The sequence below is a fragment of the Stenella coeruleoalba genome (assembly GCF_951394435.1).
Source record: "Stenella coeruleoalba genome assembly, chromosome: 10".
Lineage (NCBI taxonomy): Eukaryota > Metazoa > Chordata > Mammalia > Artiodactyla > Delphinidae > Stenella > Stenella coeruleoalba.
In genome coordinates this window covers 23,642,083-23,661,879 of record NC_137156.1, presented here as the reverse complement: position 1 = coordinate 23,661,879, position 19,797 = coordinate 23,642,083, and the positions used below count along the sequence as shown (strand labels likewise).

The 19,797-nt window shown below is 58.2% G+C and overlaps 2 protein-coding genes across 5 annotated transcripts; both read left to right on the top strand.

The window, feature by feature from the left end:
• Positions 1-687: 687 nt before the first annotated feature.
• On the top strand, positions 688-2,796 carry ZBTB12 (zinc finger and BTB domain containing 12). Its single transcript, XM_079934834.1, has 2 exons — positions 688-859; positions 1,373-2,796. Exon 2 carries the CDS (start codon positions 1,393-1,395, stop codon positions 2,770-2,772), a length of 1,380 nt encoding a protein of 459 aa, XP_079790960.1. The 5' UTR covers positions 688-859; positions 1,373-1,392; the 3' UTR covers positions 2,773-2,796.
• A 2,154-nt stretch (positions 2,797-4,950) lies between these two features.
• On the top strand, positions 4,951-19,454 carry EHMT2 (euchromatic histone lysine methyltransferase 2; the record flags this gene model as incomplete). Of its 4 annotated transcripts, none has more annotated exons than XM_079934578.1 (28): positions 4,951-5,031; positions 5,678-5,744; positions 5,841-6,059; positions 6,155-6,408; positions 7,088-7,172; positions 7,261-7,301; positions 7,462-7,617; positions 9,677-9,814; positions 9,935-10,049; positions 10,207-10,308; positions 10,529-10,677; positions 10,762-10,905; positions 10,992-11,227; positions 11,308-11,490; positions 11,614-11,696; positions 12,169-12,275; positions 12,356-12,478; positions 12,566-12,667; positions 14,463-14,567; positions 14,666-14,820; positions 14,906-15,073; positions 15,481-15,625; positions 16,003-16,080; positions 16,456-16,571; positions 16,676-16,762; positions 18,267-18,345; positions 18,485-18,660; positions 18,985-19,454. In XM_079934578.1, the coding sequence occupies 28 exons, from the start codon at positions 4,990-4,992 to the stop codon at positions 19,163-19,165; spliced, it is 3,636 nt and encodes a 1,211-aa protein (XP_079790704.1). In that variant the 3' UTR covers positions 19,166-19,454. The 4 variants fall into 4 exon arrangements, with proteins under 4 accessions (XP_079790704.1, XP_079790701.1, XP_079790702.1 ...); XM_079934577.1 differs by lacking the exon at positions 4,951-5,031 and adding an exon at positions 5,486-5,573; XM_079934575.1 differs by lacking the exon at positions 4,951-5,031 and having other exon boundaries at positions 5,102-5,744.
• Positions 19,455-19,797: the final 343 nt, after the last annotated feature.

Sequence of the window (19,797 nt, the reverse complement as noted above, 5' to 3'; positions counted from 1 at the left end):
GGACACTGGATTGTTGGGCCTTGCAGAAAGTTAAAATATCTTTTAGGCCGGGAGTGCTGAGTTGGTTACTAGCTTCAGAAGAGTTGGAAAAATCTGAAAGTGTGGCTGGAGGAACTGTGAACATAATCAACAAGGGATGCAGGCGTGGGCAACAGCAACCAACATCTCGATAGCCACGGGGCGGTCTGGGACCCCGGGAGGGGCGGTGGCTGCAACTCCGGCCCCGCTCCGCACAGCTGGGCCAGAGCAGCACCACTCCCGCGAGCAGGTGGCAGCGCCGCCCGCGGGGAGCCAGGCAGACGGGGAGCGCCGGGGGCGGCGTCGCGCATTGGGGGCAGAGGAGCAGGCTGCGCCGCGGGCAGCCGGGAGCGGGAGGCGGGCCCGAGTGAGCGGGCCTCCGCGCGGTATTTGGCACGCACGCGCAGACGGGCCGCGGGGCCCCGAGGCACAGAGGAGGGGGAGCCAGAAAGAGGGGGGTGCAGAACGTATTTCCGCTCTGGCGGACAAATAATACCGGCCAAAGGAGAGGCCAGGCCGTCCGGCCCTTTAACCGTGTGGGGGGGGGCTGGTGAAGAAAGGGGGGTCGGGAAAGGGGGAATCCTGCTCCTTTAATTCCCTCCCCTCTTCCTCCTCCCCGAGTTCTCGCCGACGCCGCCGCGCGCGGGGCCTGGAACACACGCCACGAGCCGCCCCCGCCCCTCCCCCCTTACGCCCACGCGGAGCCGGCCCCGCGCGCGCGCCCCGTGCACCCCCGCGCCTGCGCGCTGCCCAGGCCCTGCCCGTGTGTGGGGGCGCAGTCGGCCCCGGGGGGGGTGGGGGAAATAGGGGGGGAAAAAAACAGCGCGCGGAACCCGGCCAGGTGAGAGGCGCGTGCACTCAGGGTCGTGGGGCGGGGGGGGGGGGGGGGGCGTGCCACGGAGTTCTGAACGTTGTGGGGGGGGGGGGCCGTGCACGATGCGTGCAGGCAGGCAGGAGACGTGAAAGTCGCGTGCAAACGTGCAAGGGGGGGTGGAGGAATGAGGCAGCGGGTAAAGGGGGCGGGGTGAGAAGAGGCTGCAACCGGGGCCACCCTAGAATCCAGGCCTCTGCTCCCGCTTCCGCCGGCCTTCCCCCGTGGGCGCGCGGGCTCGCCCCATCTTCGCGGGCTGTCGGGCTGGGGGGTGTGGACGCCGCTGCCCCGCCCCCGGGAACCACGCCTCCCTCCTTTCGGAGGGACAGCGCCTCCCCGGGGGCTGGGGAAACTGAGGAAGAGGCTTGAAAACTGGATGATCTGATGCTGGGAGGGCCAGGCAAGAATGGGGGTGCGAGGCCTGGAGCCTTGGCCTAGGAAAGCCGGAGACCTTTGTCTCTGACCGGTTTCCTTCCCAACCAGGGTGGCCCACCCCCGCCACAATGGCCTCTGGGGTGGAAGTCCTGCGCTTCCAGCTGCCCGGCCACGAGGCCGCTACGCTGCGGAACATGAACCAGCTCCGCGCAGAGGAGCGGTTCTGCGACGTGACCATTGTGGCCGACAGCCTCAAGTTCCGCGGCCACAAGGTCATCTTGGCCGCCTGCTCGCCGTTCCTGCGGGACCAGTTCCTGCTGAATCCCAGCTCTGAGTTGCAGGTCTCCCTGATGCACAGTGCACGCATAGTGGCTGACCTGCTCCTTTCTTGCTATACGGGCGCCCTGGAATTCGCCGTCAGGGACATTGTTAACTACCTGACGGCCGCCTCCTACCTGCAGATGGAGCACGTGGTGGAGAAATGCCGGAATGCCCTCAGCCAGTTCATCGAGCCCAAGATAGGCCTCAAAGAGGATGGGGTCAGCGATGCCAGCCTTGTAAGCAGTGTCAGTGCCACCAAATCCCTCCTCCCTCCCGCCAGGACCCCGAAGCCAGCCCCCAAACCCCCACCCCCACCCCCTCTCCCCCCTCCACTCCTGCGGCCTGTGAAGCTGGAGTTCCCGCTGGATGAGGACCTAGAGCTGAAGGCCGAGGAAGAGGATGAGGATGAGGACGAGGACGTGTCTGACATCTGCATCGTCAAGGTGGAATCGGCCTTGGAGGTGGCACACCGGCTCAAACCTCCCGGAGGCCTGGGAGGAGGCCTGGGCATCGGAGGCTCTGTGGGCAGCCACCTTGGGGAGCTGGCCCAGAGCAGCGTGCCCCCCAGCACTGTGGCTCCACCGCAGGGCGTGGTGAAAGCCTGCTACAGCCTGTCCGAGGACGCAGAAGGGGAGGGCCTGCTGTTGATCCCAGGAGGCCGGGCCAGTGTGGGGGCCACCTCAGGCCTGGTGGAGGCAGCAGCGGTGGCCATGGCTGCCCGGGGGGCGGGGGGCAGCCTGGGGGCGGGGGGCAGTCGGGGACCCCTGCCCGGAGGCTTTTCCAGTGGCAATCCCCTAAAGAACATCAAGTGCACCAAGTGCCCGGAAGTGTTCCAGGGCGTGGAGAAGCTGGTCTTCCACATGCGGGCGCAGCACTTCATATTCATGTGCCCGCGCTGCGGCAAGCAGTTCAACCACAGCAGCAACCTCAACCGCCACATGAACGTGCACCGCGGCGTCAAGTCGCACTCGTGTGGCATCTGCGGCAAGTGCTTCACACAGAAGTCCACGCTGCACGACCACCTCAACCTCCACTCGGGAGCGAGGCCCTATCGCTGTTCCTACTGCGATGTGCGCTTCGCTCACAAGCCTGCCATTAGGCGGCACCTCAAGGAGCAGCACGGCAAGACCACGGCCGAGAACGTGCTGGAGGCCAGCGTGGCTGAGATCAACGTCCTCATCCGCTAGCGCTAGCGTGGCAGGCGCTGGGTCCCTGGGCTGGGGGGGAAGGGGGCTCCTTGGTCCAGGAGAATAGGGGGGTGTGGGGGGCAGGGGCAGGCAGGTACGGTGGGGAGCCTGAGCAGACACACACATCCTGAGGGAGGGGCCGAAGATTCCTTAGAGAGAAGACCTTGCCTCTTCAGAAGAAAAGGATGGACAGGGAGAGAGTTCTTTGAGAAGGCCAAGGGAATAGGGGGTCCCAGAGAAAGATTTTCTTCTCTTGGAGGTGCATGGATATGTGGAGGGAGGGAAAACGTCCTATGGGATGAGGAGGGAAAAAGACTGGAAATATTTTATTCCTGGCTACGGCTGCCCAGGAAGAGGTTCTGGCATTTCGTGAGGTAGGGGGTGGGTGGGTGGGAATTGGGAGGGAATTTGGCAGGAGGCAGCTTACCTGCTCCTGCTTGGACTAGATCCTTGGGAGAGGGAGTGGTAGGGGGAAAGGATTATTGAATTCCGGAAAAGGAAGGGGGAGACAGTTCTTGCATGCTGGGGAAATGGGATGGGTACAAGGCTCACCAAAATTCTAGGGAGGACAAAGGAAGATAGCAGGTAAGAGAATACGGGGGTGAGCATCCTGGGTAGATACTGGGAAGGGGGGTACAATAGCAGGAACTACGAATAGTGGTGGGGGTGGGGGGTAGGGCACTGAGATGAGAGGCGGCAAGGAGGGCTGTTGCGGTGGGGGAGGGAGAGGAGTAGAGACTTATACAGTATTTTTTAAGAAAACAAAACGTATTTTTTAGGATTTTTTCTGGAGTTTGGGGTTTTAGTTTTTCTGCTTTTGTTTTCCACAAAATAAAAAAAAAAAAACTTTTTCTTCTTTATACTCTATCTGGCAACTGCGTGTAAATGACTATCCCACCCTAGACCACCTCACCCTCTGATGCAATATTCTAAGTACCCAGAGGACACAACTCACGCAGGTCTCATGCCTGAAGGAGCCTTGAGAGGGGAAGGGGAGTGTGACAAGTGGGCTCCTCTGGCCAGAGACCCTCCCAGTTCTGCATCCTCAACTCCTGGCAGATACCTCACAGCCCAAGTGTTCCGTGATTGTTTGGCGGAGGTGTTAACAAATGACCTACTCTAGTTGAGTTTGGTATCAGGGCTAGGGATGGGGCGTAGGCGTGATCATTGTGCCCACCAAAATTGTAAGCTGGAGCCTGAGTTTGGGCGTTTTTGGTCTGGGGAACGGGTTCCTGTCCTGAAGAAAGATAAAAACTACTGGGTTAAGATGCGGAGAAGACTACAATTCCCAGAAAGCTCTGGAATAGTTCTTAACCGAAGAGAACTACAGTTCCCAGAAGGCCTTGAATTGGCCTCAGATGCCCTATACCCTATCCACTTGCCTGTGTCAAATATCGCATGTGAGATACAGCCATTTTCCAAACTTTGACCAGATGTAAATACCTAAAGAGATGGTACTCTAAATACTGCTTTCAAAGTTGTGTGTCCTGGTGTAATATCACTCATACTTCCACTGTCGGCTGGGCTATGACCAACGGAGTGCCTGCTGTGCTTGTGAAGTGTTTGGCAAAAAAAGTTTACTTATTAGAGTGTTACCAGACAGTAATGACTCGGGCCTCTGGGGGCTTACCTGGATCTCTAGTGCATGTGGTGGCGTGACATGTCTGGCATAAATGGAAGAGACATTTAGCCCCAGGTTTTCAAAAGGGATCGCTGCTCCAGGGGACACTTGAAACTGCATGCTAGAACCAGCGAAGAGTAAAGGTGTCCTCCGCGCGTCCCCATCGCCCCCTTCTTGCTCGTTAGAGAAGCAAGGCCAAAACTGAGGCCGAGTCTTCTATCTAGTGACCGAGAAGCTAGAAAGGAACCAGAAGCGGGAGAAGCACACATGGGCAGGACTGGAAATACAGCCAGTGCCGAGAGCCGGGAGGCTCAGTCGCTCCGCTAGTTACCTAAAGCCAGGTGGCAGATGGAGAAGCCACACCTGGACCCAGGCGTGCCTCGCCTTCGGTTCCCAGCTAAGCTGAGGCCAGGAACGGCAGGAATTCTCCCCGGCAGCCCCCAGCTTAGTACAGGAACTGCCATGTCTGAGGCCGCCCTCCGGGGAAAATGGCCAGAAAATGCGTAGTGGCTCCTTTAAGGCTCCTCCTAGCCCTCCTACTCGCCCACGTGACCCGGGGCGGCCGCGCGCCGGCTCGGCCCCCAGCGCAAGCGGCGATGGCGGCGGCGGCGGGAGCTGCAGCGGCGGCGGCCGCCGAGGTGCGGAAGGGGAGGGGGAGAGGCGGGTGCATGCCCGCGCGCGCGCCCGGGGGAAGCGCGCGCCCGTGCAATGCTCCGGGGGTGCATCGGGGCCGGGGGGCCCGGGCGAGACTTGCAGCAATCCGGAGGGCCAGCACCGGGGGCGGATGAGGGGACCAGGGGGTGGGAGGTGGGGGGAGTGGGCACCGAGGCGCGCGTGCAGCCGCCGGCTGCCCCCGAGTGGGCAGCGGGCGCCGGCGCCCCAGGAACACGCGCGAGGGGCACGAGGGGCCGTCCACCGGGCTGGGGGACAGCGGGTGCTGGAGGGGTTGGTGCCCGGGGTCCCCGCGGCCTGGGGGACAAAGGGGGAGAGGCGCGTGCAGCCGGGAGGAGGGGGCGGGGCCGGGGTGCGGAGGCCCCGCCCCCTCCCCCTCCTCTCTTCTCGGTCCCTGAGATGCGGGGTCTACCGAGAGGGAGGGGGCTGATGCGGGCCCGGGGGAGGGGTCGTGCGGCCCCTCCGGGCAGCCGTGGCCGCGGAAGGGGGGGGCCCCATAGAGGAAGAGGTAGGCCCCGGAGCCTCCTGTCTCTTCCCAGGGCCCAGGCGTCCTGGGCCCCTCAACTTCCTACGGGACTGACCAGCTCTCCTATCCCTTGTGTCCCCTCCCAGGGGGAGGCCCCCGCTGAGATGGGGGCGCTGGTGCTGGAGAAGGAGCCCAGAGGAGCCACCGAGAGAGGTGAGTGCAGCAGAAACAGGCCCAATTGGACCTTCACCTCTGCCAGCACAGGATCTCTTGAGCCCTTAGCCCTGAACTTTTTCTCTTCCATTACAGTTCATGGCTCTTTGGGGGACACCCCTCGTAGTGAGGAGATCCTGCCCAAGGCCAACCCCGACTCCCTGGAGACTGCTGGTCCCTCATCCCCAGCCTCTGTCACGGTCACCGTCGGCGATGAGGGGGCTGACACACCTGTAGGGGCCACACCACACATTGGGGATGAACCCGAGAATCTCGAGGGAGATGGGGACCTCCATGGGGGCCGCATCCTGATGGGTGAGAGGCCAGGGAGCCTGGGGGTGAGGTGGGGCATTCTCTGACTTTGTCTTCCCTCTTATCTTGTCTCCTGCCTGCTTGCCTGTGTTTTTCAGGCCATGCCACGAAGTCATTCCCGTCTTCCCCCAGTAAGGGGGGTGCTTGTCCCAGCCGAGCCAAGATGTCAATGACAGGGGCCGGAAAATCACCCCCATCAGTCCAGAGTTTGGCTATGAGGCTGCTGAGTATGCCGGGGGCCCAGGGGGCAACAGCAGCAGGGCCTGAACCCCCTCCGGCCACAGCCAGCCCGGAGGGGCAGCCCAAGGTCCATCGAGCGAGGAAAACCATGTCCAAACCAGGAAATGGACAGGTGAGGCTTAGGGGGAGGTTTGCGGGGGTGGGAGAGACAGGGTAATTAACCGTAAAACTCTTGTGGGCCGCTTTTTTACAATTTACCTTCAGGTGTTTTCTTCTCCAGTCACTGCTTCACATATTTGCCAAGGCGCTACTGTGTGTCAGTTTCTCTACTGGGGCTTAATCTGGAACAGACAGGTTTCTATCTTCCTGGGGTTTACATTCTTAGGCAGAGGGGAGTAGAAAACACTAATGCTAAAGAGTTAATTATGTAGTTAATGTCTTAATTACTCTTATAATAATGACTAGAGAAACTTCAAACCACTTTTCCTTTCTACCTCAAAGCAGGCCCCAAGGGAACTTCTCCCTTCTTTGAAACTGCCCCTGCTGTTTTAAAGGTTTTACTATGAATCTCTACAGGGAAGGAGCTGAGGGCCACAGAAACATCCGAGGAGGGAAATGACAAGAGCCCCAGAATCTCAGAAGCTTTATGACAGTGTTTTTAGGGCTCTTGGCATCAGTGTTAGATGTGGGATGTGCTTGACACAATTCTTATTATTGGCGCAGAACTTCAGATGGCATTTTTTGAGGGTGTGGCTCACCACCCCACCCCGACCTGGGGCTTGGCTGTAAGCTAATCCAGGCAGAACCATAGATGCTCCCTGCCCCTAAGCGTGCTCCCTCTCTGCCCCCAGCCCCCAGTCCCTGAGAAGCGGCCCCCTGAAGTGCAGCATTTCCGCATGAGTGATGACGTGCACTCGCTGGGGAAGGTGACCTCAGGTCAGTCCCACCCCCTACCTACCTGCGGCTTGCTATGGCCTGTGCTAAGGGTTTAGAGTACAGGCCTCACTCCTTTCTCTCTTTCCAGATGTGGCCAAAAGGAGGAAGCTGAACTCAGGAGGTGGCCTGGTGAGCCAGGAGAGGCAGGGAACAGGGCCTGGGCCTCTCCGCCTGGGGGGCTGCTAGGAGGGATCCTAGGAGCTGGGGCTCCATCTCGCCCTCAAGGGAAATGGGGTGTTGGTGAGGGAGTGCCAGCAGCTTCAATTTTTTTCTTTAAATCTTTTTCTAGTCAGAGGAGTTGGGTTCTGCACGGGGTTCGAGAGAAGTGACCCTGGAGAAGGGGGACCCCGGGTCCCTGGAGGAGTGGGAAACGGTGGTGGGGGATGACTTCAGCCTCTACTACGATTCCTACTCTGTGGATGAGCGGGTGGACTCTGACAGCAAGGTGAGAGGGAGCCAGCCGCCCTCCCGGCCAGTGCTCCCCCACGTCCAGGGCTCGCTCTCCAATCTTCCTGCCCCACTTTCTTCTCTCTTTCCTTTTCTGAACACCCACTAACTCACTGCCCCATACTGTCTGTAACTTATTTCCAGCGTGTGCTCTACCCCATACCATCCCCTTGCACCTCTCCACAGTGAAAATCACCATCCTGGACTTCGGGTTTAACATCCCATTTTATGGTTTATTTGTTGTTTGTTTGCTTGCTTATTCCTTTGTTCCTTGTTTGGTTTTATTTCACATATATGTCTGTCTATACAGCAGAATGCTTAGTCTTGCCTGTTTTGCTTTTCATTCGTTTTATCGTGGAAACTTTCAAATATACACAAAAGAATAGAATAGTGAGCCCCCGGGTAGCCATCACCCAGCTCTAAGGATTATCAATACACAGCTGACCTTGACTCATCTCTTCCTCCCCAACACCCACTCTTACTGGATTGTTTCAGAGCAAATCGCAGATACCATATCATTTTATCTAGAAATATTTCCACAAGTATCTCTAAACATAAGACCTCTTTCTGTTTCTAAAAAATTTACAAATAATTTTTTTTTTCCACCGTGCGGTATGTGGGGATCATCGTTCCCCAGCCAGGGATCAAACCCATGCCCCCTGCAGTGGAAGCGGGGAGCCCTTCCACTGGACCACCAGGGAAGTCCCTACAAATGGTGCTTTAACACCATCACCTTGCTACCAGTCAGTCTTCACATTTTCTCGGTTGTTTCATAAATGAGTTTTCGTCTGTCAGGTTTCAGTGGGGTCCACACATTGATTTGATTATTTTTCTTAGGTCTCTCTTGATGTATAGGTTCCCTATTTAAAAAAAAAAAAAAACAAACTTGCCATTTATTTATTGAAGAAACCAAGTCGGTTATCCTACAGAATTCTTCACATTTAGGAGTTGGCTGTTTGGGTGGGGATTAACACATAACTCTCTGCCCAATGTTGCATCCCATCAGGCGTGGAACATTTGGTCTTTTATTAGTGAAGTTAAGATCAGTGGATTCAGGGGATATCAGCCTGACTTCATTATAGCGTTTCTAGTTTTTTTTGTTTTTTTTAATCTTTGGCTGTGTTGGGTCTTCGTTGCGTGGGCTTTCTCTAGTTGTGGCGAGCGGGGGCTACTCTTTGTTGCAGTGCGTGGACTTCTCATCGCAGAGGCTTCTCTTCTTGCAGAGCATGGGCTCTAGGTGCACGGGCTTTAGTAGTTGTGGTACGTGGGCTCAGTAGTTGTGGCTCGCGGGCTCTAGAGCACAGGCTCAGTAGTTGTGGCGCACGGGCTTAGTTGCTCCTCAGCATGTGATTTCTTCCCGGACCAGGGCTCGAACCCATGTCCCCTGCATTGGCAGGCAGATTCTTAACCGCTGCACCACCAGGGAAGCCCCTCTAATTCGTTTTTCATTTAGTGTATTCAGTCTTGCCTCTTTATGAGCTTCATCAAGAGTCTTCTACTATACGTGTGTTATCTAGAACGTATTCCTTTCTTTTCCTGTTTACTATTATGTTGCAAAGATTCATCATGTTGTTGCATGTCACCATAGCGCCTTTTTTTTTTTTTTTTTTGCGGTACATGGGCCTCTCACTGTTGTGGCCTCTCCCATTGCGGAGCACAGGCTCCGAACACACAGGCTCAGTGGCCATGGCTCACGGGCCCAGCCGCTCCGCGGCATGTGGGATCCTCCCGGACCGGGGCACGAACCCGTGTCCCCTGCATCGGCAGGCGGACTCTCAACCACTGCGCCACCAGGGAAGCCCCAGCACCTTACTTTTTATTACAGTATAATATGCTACACCTCCTCTCCGTATCCAGCCCTTTCCTTCCTTTCCTGTTCACACTCATCATCACCACGGAGCCATCCGTGGAGAATTGTTGTTTTCTTGATCCAGCCTCATTCTCTGAGTCCCGGGGGTCGGATGTGTCCTGCTCTGCCTGTCTCCCATGTTCCCCCCAGCAGACAGCTGTGGCCTGGGGGTCACTGTTTCTTCAGCCTCACTTTGCCTCTCTTCCAGTCTGAGGTCGAAGCTCTGGCTGAACAACTGAGTGAGGAAGAGGAAGAGGAGGAGGAGGAAGAGGAGGAGGAGGAAGAGGAGGAGGAGGAAGAGGAAGAGGAGGAGGAAGATGAAGAGTCAGGCAATCAGTCTGACAGGGTAGAACTGGAGGCTGGCGTCCCCGGAGGAGTGGGGACTTTGGGGACAGCGGTCTGAGTCCTCAAAGGAGGCGTTTATGGGCTGGGGGCCGGGCTCTTTAACGCTCTTCCTCCCCCCCAGAGTGGTTCCAGCGGCCGGCGCAAAGCCAAAAAGAAATGGCGGAAGGACAGCCCGTGGGTGAAGCCATCACGGAAACGGCGGAAGCGGGAGCCTCCGAGGGCCAAGGAGCCACGAGGTGAGAAGGCTCCTCTGTTTCGGGGTTCCCTCCTGCAGCCCCCTCCCGGTCCCCAGAGAGCATGCACGCACACACACGCTAGCATGCACGCCCGCATGTACCCCCGCATCCAGGCACCTGTGAGCTCGCACTCTCACTCTCTCTGTCTCTGTGTCAGGAGTGAATGGTGTGGGCTCCTCAGGCCCCAGTGAGTACATGGAGGTCCCTCTGGGGTCCCTGGAGCTGCCCAGCGAGGGGACCCTCTCTCCCAACCACGCTGGTAATTGCCAATTGCCGGGATAGGGAGCCACTAGGGGGCGCCCTCGGGGCCGGAGGGAATGGGGAGGAGGGGAACCCCGCTGGAGCTGGGGTGTCCGTGGCCAGACTTTGGGGGTTCTGGAGCACGGAGGGAAAGTCAGGGCGGGGGTGAGAGGCCCCAGGAGGGGTCCTGGTGGGTGAGAGGCTGGGCCTCCCTCAGCTCCCTCTATCCTCCATCCAAGGGGTGTCCAATGACACATCTTCGCTGGAGACAGAGCGTGGGTTTGAGGAGTTGCCCCTCTGCAGCTGCCGCATGGAGGCACCCAAGATAGACCGCATCAGCGAGAGAGCGGGGCACAAGTGCATGGCCACGGAGAGCGTGGATGGAGAGGTGGGCCTCTGGGCTGGTAGGTGACAGGGCATCCAGCCCCAGAGCCCAGCCTCACCTTCTGTCACCCATCCTCACTGCACATAGCTGTCGGGCTGCAACGCTGCAATCCTGAAGCGGGAAACCATGAGACCGTCCAGCCGCGTGGCACTGATGGTGCTCTGTGAGACCCACCGTGCCCGCATGGTCAAACACCACTGCTGCCCAGGCTGTGGCTACTTCTGCACGGCGGTGAGTGACCAGTGGGGCAGACAGGCAGCATGCCCCATGGGGGTAGGGGCTCCCAGAGCCTGGCCACATTGTTTTCCTGCCCCCAGGGCACCTTCCTGGAGTGTCACCCCGACTTCCGAGTGGCCCACCGCTTCCACAAGGCCTGTGTGTCCCAGCTGAACGGGATGGTCTTCTGTCCCCACTGTGGGGAGGATGCATCTGAGGCCCAGGAGGTGACCATCCCCCGGGGGGATGGGGTGACCCCACCGGCTGGCACTGCAGCCCCTGCCCCCCCGCCCCTGGCCCAGGATGCCCCTGGGAGAGCGGACACTTCCCAGCCCAGGTACTGGCTTTGCCCTTCCCTTCTGTCTGCTCCCTGCCCCAGTCCCCGTCTCCCCTGAACGTTCACGCCTTCTCCCACAGCGCCCGGATGCGAGGACAGGGGGAGCCCCGGCGTCCACCCTGCGACCCCCTGACTGACACCATCGACAGCTCGGGGCCCTCCCTAACCCTGCCCAATGGGGGCTGCCTCTCAGCTGTGGGGCTGCCACCTGGCCCAGGCCGGGAGGCCCTGGAAAAGGCCCTGGTCATCCAGGAGTCAGAGAGGTGAGTAGGGGTTTCCCTCGGGCACAGCAGCTAGGACCGGGGCTGGAAGTGTGGAGCTGCAGGTGTGGGGACCGATGCTTGAATCTGGGGAGTCAACCCCCTCTCCCTCCCTCACCACGGCAGGCGGAAGAAACTCCGTTTCCACCCCCGGCAGCTGTACCTGTCCGTGAAGCAGGGGGAGCTGCAGAAGGTGATCCTGATGCTGTGTGAGTATCACTCCTTCGTTCAGCAAACCCTGCCTGAGCACCGATTATGTACCAGTCACTGGACTCGGGGCCAGGATGGCAGCAATGAGGGACATCGTCCTTGCCCTGAAGGACTTCGTGTGGTGGGGGAATAACCTGTGATGATGGGGACTGGGGACTGTTCTGAGTGCTTTGCACGTTCACTCACTTAAATCTTCCCAGCGGAGGCCCAGAGAGGTTAACTACCTTGCCCAGTGCACAGCAGTACTAAGGGGCAGGGGCAGGGCCGTTTGAACTCAGGCAGAGCTGGTGCTCTTAACTTCTTACCCTGATCAGTGCCGTGCTGCAGTGCAGGTGAGCACAAAGAAGGCCCAGGAGGGCCCCTGACTCAGGTTGGGGCCCTGAGAAACCTTCCTGGAGGAGGTGCCACCCGCCCCCTAGCTTGCTTACCACCTGTCCCTCCCTCTCCCGGTGTGGCGGGCCCTCCCCGCAGTGGACAACCTGGACCCCAACTTCCAGAGCGACCAGCAGAGCAAGCGCACACCCCTGCACGCGGCTGCCCAGAAGGGCTCTGTGGAGATCTGCCACGTACTGCTGCAGGTCAGCGCGGGCCCAGCCCTAGGACCCCCTCCCCTGCCCAGCCCCTCCCTGGTGCCAGCCTGCGTGCCCCCTCCTTGCAGGCTGGGGCGAACATCAATGCTGTGGACAAGCAGCAGCGGACGCCGCTGATGGAGGCCGTGGTGAACAACCACCTGGAGGTGGCTCGCTACATGGTGCAGCGCGGGGGCTGCGTCTACAGCAAGGTGTGCGGCCGGGCAGGCCGGGGCCGGGGCTCAAGGCCTGGGCTTGAGGTGCCAGCCAGCCGGCTCATCTGCCTGCATCGCCCTCAGGAGGAAGACGGCTCCACCTGCCTCCACCACGCAGCCAAAATTGGGAATCTGGAGATGGTCAGCCTACTGCTCGGCACGGGACAGGTGGACGTCAACGCCCAGGTCAGCGGCCGGGCTTCTGGCCCAGCCCCCTGGGGTCCTTGCCTCAGCCTCAGGCTTTAGGTCCCCTTTCTCCCTCGTCTGACCTTCGACCCTTTCCCTGCATTTCACACTGTTCCAGTCTGTCCCCGTCTCTTTTTCCCCCTTCATTTGTATTTCTCTTCATTCTCTTCTGTTTTCTTTTTTCTCTTTATCACTTTTCAAAATGAGTTGCGGCCTTCATCTCTGGAACTGTCCAGTGAGATTCCTTACTAAGTCAGTTTTTCGTGTGTTGGAGGTGTTTTAGTCTGTGTCATTCTTGATCTTTGGGTTTTTTTATTTAATTAATTTTTATTGGAGCATAGTTGCTTTACAATGTTGTGTTAGTTTCTTCCGTACAGCAAAATGAATCAGCTATACATACACATGCATCCTGTCTTTTTTGGATTTCCTTCCCATTTAGGTCACCACAGTGTGTTAGGTTCCCTGTGCTATGCAGTATGTCCTCATTAGTTGTCTATTTTATACATAGTATCAATAGCGTGTATGTGTCAATCCCAATCTCCCAGTTCCTCCCACCCTCCCCTTGGTATCCACACATTTGTTCTCTACGTCTGTGTCTCTTTCTGCTTTGCAAATAAGATCATCTATACCATTTTTCTAGATTCCACATATATGAGTTAATATACGATATTTGTTTTTCTCTTTCTGATTTCCTCCACTCTGTAGGACACTCTCTAGGTCCATCCGTGTCTCTACAAATGACCCAATTTTGTTCCTTTTTATGGCTGAGTAATATTCCATTGTATCTTTGTGCCATATCTTCTTTATCTATTTCTCTGTTGATGGACACTTAGGTTGCTTCCTTGTCCTGGCTGTTGTAAATAGCGCTGCAGTGAACATTGGGGTGCCTTCTTGATCTTTGAATTATTCTGTCCCTTGTCCAGAAGAAGCCCCTTGCCATAGGCTCCTGTGACTTTTGAAATGACCCAGTGGCCTTTGAGAGCATCCTTTTCAGCACCTATCCTGCCCCCAACTCAGGATCTACCATTTCTCTAAGAAACTCTGGTTCCTTTAAATGGGAAATATTTTTTAGAGACTACAGTTTGTGTACCTAGGGGTGGTCATTGTCGTTGGGTCCCTGCTTCTAGGACTTTTGAGTGGGCAGATCGAGGAAATAATGTATTTTTTCTTTTAATTTTTTATTTTTTTTAAATTTATTTATTTATGTATTTATTTATTGGCTGTGTTGGGTCTTCTTTGCTGCACGCGGGCTTTCCCTAGCTGCGGTGAGCGGGGGCTACTCTTTGTTGCGGCGAGCAGGCTTCTCATTACGGTGGCTTCTCTTTTTTGCGGAGCACGGGCTCTAGGCGCGCGGGCTGCAGTAGTTGTGGCTCGTGGCCTCAGTAGTTGTGGCTTGCGGGCTCTAGAGCGCAGGCTCAGTAGTTGTGGCGCACGGGCTTAGTTGCTCCGTGGCATGTGGGATCTTCCTGGACCAGGGCTCGAACCTGTGTCCCCTGCGTTGGCCCGCAGATTCTTAACCACCGCGCCACCAGGGAAGTCCCAAGGAAATACATACTTTTTAAAAAGAGAAAAATCACTTCGCGGCCTTGAGCAATAGACGTTTACTAGTCCCATCTTGTAAACGAGGAAACTGAGACCCAGAGCCGTTAAATGATTTGCCCAGGGTTCCACAGCCTGTGAGTGGTGGGACTCTGAGTGTGAGTCTAGCTCCGGAGCCTGTGCTCTTGACCCCATCTGTTTGGGTGAGCAGGGCTGGAGCTGCCTCTCCACGCTCCTCCTTCCCCCCCACCCACAGGACAGTGGGGGGTGGACGCCCATCATCTGGGCCGCAGAGCACAAGCACATCGAGGTGATCCGCATGCTGCTGACACGGGGTGCCGACGTCACCCTCACAGACAATGTGAGAGTTTGGTCGGGATACGGGAGGTGGGTTCAGCCCCCCCGCCCCTGAGCAAGGTGCCGGCTGGGTTCACACCTCTCCCCCTGCCACCTCCACAGGAGGAGAACATCTGCCTGCACTGGGCCTCGTTCACCGGCAGCGCCGCCATCGCAGAGGTTCTCCTAAATGCCCGCTGCGACCTCCACGCTGTCAACTACCATGGGGACACGCCCCTACACATCGCAGCCCGGGAGAGCTACCACGACTGCGTGCTGTGAGTCTCCACCCCTCCCCCACCTGGACACTCCTCTGCCCCCTCTCACAGCCCCGGACCCCACAGGCTTCCCGTCCCCTCCCAGGTTGTTCCTGTCACGCGGGGCAAACCCTGAGCTGCGGAACAAGGAGGGGGACACGGCGTGGGACCTGACCCCCGAGCGCTCTGACGTGTGGTTTGCACTCCAGCTCAACCGCAAGCTGCGGCTCGGGGTGGGAAATCGGGCCATCCGCACTGAGAAGATCATCTGCCGGTGAGCCTGGGCTCTCTCTTTACCCGGAGCGGCCTCCGCCCCCTCCCCTGGCCCCTAGAATCCTCTGAGCCCCCCAAACCACCTCTGCCCCCCATCCGCCTGCCACACGCACACGTCAACTAGATGCACCAAATAAAAACAGGGACCATCCAGCTGAATTAGAATTTCGGGTCAACAGCGCATACTTTTTTAACGTTAGGAGGGTCCCATGCACTATTTGGGACATACCTGTACTGAAAAATTGTTCCTTGATACCCTGAAATTCAGATTTCACTGAGTGTCCTGCCTTTGATCTGGGAACCTTACTCCCCACGCCCCAGTGAACCCCCAGAACCACCCTCTTCCCTCACTCAGCCCTCTCCCCACCTAGGGGAGTCCTCACCCACCTCCATCTCCCCTCCTGCCAGGGACGTGGCTCGGGGCTATGAGAACGTGCCCATTCCCTGTGTCAACGGTGTGGACGGGGAGCCCTGCCCCGAGGATTACAAGTACATCTCGGAGAACTGCGAGACGTCCACCATGAACATCGACCGCAACATCACCCACCTACAGGTGAGTGCAGGGCCCTCCCTGGGCCCTCCTCCCAAAGGGACACCCAGAGCCACCAAGTACAGCTGGGCACACTGTGGGCCAACGAGGGCACCTGGCCAAGGTGGTGGGGCTGAAAGGGAGCTCCGGTGTGGGCTTGCATCCACCTAGGGAGGGCGTCCTTTTTCTAGGACACGTGAAGGTATCACATGGGCTCATGGTGGCCCTAGAGACACCCCCATCAGCAACATCTTGATTCCCCCTCATCCCGGGACCATCACCATCACTGTCCTACAAGGTGGACCCTAGAGAAAGGACAGCAGTTGTGGGGCAGGGAGCACTGGAAGCTGAGGGGCCGAGGCCAATTCTGGGGGGTGAGCTGACCCTACCTCCCGCCCCAGCACTGCACATGCGTGGATGACTGCTCCAGCTCCAACTGCCTGTGTGGCCAGCTCAGCATTCGCTGCTGGTATGACAAGGTACGTGCCCTCGCCCTGGCCGCACACACACTCATCCACTCCTTTGGGGGAGCTGGCCTCTGACACCAACTCTCTGGGACCTTGTCCCTCACCTTCTACCCTGTGGGGGAAGCAGCAAAGAGGGCAGGGCGAGACCTGGGATTCCTAGGCTGTTGCCAGGACAGAGAGGGGCCTGGCCCAGATATATGCAAACACAGGGCGAGGGTTGCGTGTTTCCTGTTGGATAAACTAAGAGCATATGTGGCCTCCCCCAGCCTGTCCTCCCTGTGTCTGGGTTGGGGTCAGCAGTGGATTTTTTTGTGAAGTCTTGGGAGTCCTGGGCAGCTGAGGTGGGCACCACACAGAAACCACTGTCCTCCCCTCCCTCAACCCCAGGACGGGCGGCTGCTCCAGGAATTTAACAAGATCGAGCCCCCGCTGATTTTTGAGTGTAACCAGGCGTGCTCCTGCTGGAGAAACTGCAAGAACCGGGTAGTGCAGAGTGGCATCAAGTGAGGCCCAGCCCCTCAGCTCCCCTCGCTCCCCTTTCTCCTTTCTCTCCCTCGGGGCACTTCCAGGTCACGCCACTGAATATCACCCTCTCTCCCACCCCCAGGGTGCGACTGCAGCTCTACCGCACAGCCAAGATGGGCTGGGGGGTCCGAGCCCTGCAGACCATTCCCCAGGGGACTTTCATTTGCGAGTGAGTGGTGGGGAGGGGGTACTTTGGCTCCTGGGGGCGTGGGGCTGGATGCAGGGCCACGGCTGACTCCCAGGCCTCCCTCTCTGCCCTCCTCCCTGATGGGTCCCAGCTCTTCCTGCTGCCCCCACTCCAGCCAGCCTCCTCTGACCCCCATCCCCAAGCCTCCTCTCTGGCCAGACCGCAGTGCCTGCGTCTCTCCCTCCCCTTCGGTGTATTTCCGACCCTCACACTCCCTCTCCCCTGCCCTTCCCAACTGCGGGAAGCCCCGGTTTCACAGACAGACAGAGCTGGGTGTCCTTGGCCAAGTTCACAACCTCTCTGAGCCTCATTTTTCTTGTCTGCAAAATGGAGGTGATAACAGCTGCCTTTCTGTCCACCTCATCAGGGGCCTCAGGCCTCTCCATCCATCAATTCTTTCTCTTCCCATTATCCGTTACCTCTTCCTTCCCCTAGCTTTTACTCCATAGCCTTCAAACGTAATCTAGGTCTCCTTTGGCCTTAAAAAAAAGAAGAAGAAAAAGAAAGAAAGAGTCCTCCAGCCCCAATTGCCTATTTAAGAGACCATTCATTTTTCCTCCATCATGTCATCTCTCAATTTGACTGAGGCAAGCGACCCCTGCCTCCTGGGCCTCAGTTTCCCCATCATCCATTCACTGCTCATCCCTGTCCACATCTGCCTTTACCCTCACCCCTCTGCTGATGCCGCCTCGCAGCAGTCCCACTCCCTGACCCGTGTGTCTCAGTCCTCATTCTCCTGGCACCTGCCACCCCCCTCAGCTCTGGCTCCCATGACACCGTCCTCACCTGCGACCCATCCATTCTTCCTCTTCACCAGCTCCTCTCCCTCTACTTTCCAAACGTGGGTGTGCTCACCCCCAGTTCTTCGTAGCTCCTGCGGCTCCGTCCCCTCCCTGCTGTCCTCACCCCTCTCCTGTCCTCAGCCCAGCGTTGCCCCCACCTGCTGGGTGATCCCTAGTCCACAAACCCCCGTGTCTACGCCTGAACAGATTTCCCCACCCAGGCCGACTGCCCACAGATACTGATCCCTTCACCCCAGAGGCTGGGCGCCGCCGCGCTCACCCGAGTCATCCTCTGGTGCGGCTCGAGCCCCTCCCTCTAATTTCCCCACCACTGCTTCTCCAGCTCATCCCTGGCCCCACTCTGTCGGTCCTGCCTGTTGATCTAGTTGTCTGGTGGGACCCCAGTGGCGGGAGTGTGTCCTGTGTGTACCCTCACGTGCCTGTGTCCCCAGGTTCCTCCTCCTGTACCCCCCTTCTGGGTGGGGGCCACCCACCCCCTCCCTCCCAGATGATGTCCGCTATCCTTGGGGGCCCACTGTGCCTTGGGTCGCCCACCCCAGTCCCAGCTGTGCTGATCTGTGAGATTCACAGACAGCTGACAAACAGTGGAAGAGGAATCCTGGGGCTGTGAGGAGAGACAGGGCCTGGAGCCTGCTCCCGGTAATGCCTGCTCACCTCCAGAACCACCACTCCCTGCCCAACAGGTATGTCGGCGAGCTGATCTCCGATGCTGAGGCTGACGTGAGAGAGGATGATTCTTACCTCTTCGACTTAGACAACAAGGTGGGCAGGAGACCCCTCTGCCGCCCTCCTCTCAGCAGATGGAAACCCGAGGAGGAGGGGCTGGGTGGTCAGCGGGGTGGGGAGGTTGGCCCAGCCAGCGGGGTGGTGGTAGATGTGACGAATGACGCCCTCCCATCAGGATGGAGAGGTGTACTGCATCGACGCCCGTTACTACGGCAACATCAGCCGCTTCATCAACCACTTGTGTGACCCCAACATCATCCCCGTGCGGGTCTTCATGCTGCACCAAGACCTGCGATTTCCACGCATTGCCTTCTTCAGCTCCCGAGACATCCGGGCCGGGGAGGAACTGGGGTGAGGCGCCCTGCGGCTCGGCCAGGGTGTGGGAGATGCAGCGAGCCCAGGACCCAAAGCGGGCGGCTGGCGAGTGCCTGGTTTCCAGGCATGGATTAGAGCAGAGCTTGTCCGATGTCACTGTAAACAGTCCTGAGCCTCACAGATTCTGAGTCAGTAGGTTTGGGATGGGGCCTGAAGAATCTTCAGTTCTAACAAGCTACCAGGCAGTGCTGGTGCCGCAGGTGCATTAGAACAGAGGAGGGCTTAGAGCCCCTCCGAAGATGGGGGTGGATGCTTTGGAGTGGGTCTGGGTCCCACAGACCTCTTGTGCTTCTCTGACAGGTTTGACTATGGTGACCGCTTCTGGGACATCAAAAGCAAATATTTCACCTGCCAGTGTGGCTCTGAGAAGTGCAAGCACTCAGCTGAGGCCATTGCCCTGGAGCAGAGCCGCCTGGCCCGCCTGGATCCCCACCCCGAGCTGCTGCCTGAGCTCGGCTCCCTGCCCCCCGTCAACCCCTGAGAGAGGACCACGACCGCCACCCCAAGCCCTGGACAGCCAGCTCCGCCACTTGCTGCCCACACCTGGGGGTGCTACCGTCTCCTCTCCCCCTACCCCTTTGCACATTCCTCAGTTAGATCCCAGCCAGGCCCTGGAGGTCTGACAGCCCCTCTCTCCCAGAGCTGGTTCCTCCCTGGGAGGGTGACTTCAGGGCTGGCCACACCCCTGTTCCCCACCCTCAGCTGAAGTCTAATGAATTGAAGTTGGGTGTCTGTGCTAATCGGTTTCCTTTGTTCTCAATAAATGTTGGGTTTATAATAAACTGGGTGACTGTTGGCGGAAAAGCACACACAGCCAGAGGGAATGTGGGTCCAAGGGGCAGAAAGAGGATGAGAAGCAGGCTGGACAGGTGTGGCTGGTGTGGTTACCCTCCAGGGGAGGGGGAGGGTTGTGAGGGGATTACTAGGGGGCAGGGTCTAGTCAAGGGCAAATCTCATCTCCACACTTAATCTTTGGCAGGAGGGTGTAGGCGTGACTGTACTATGATTGAAGTAGTTTGCAAAATTCTGAAGGGTTTTCTTAGAGCGTGGGAGTCCTTCAGGCCATGGTCCATGAGGCCCGAGCAAGCAGCCCTGACCTGACCCACGTACCGG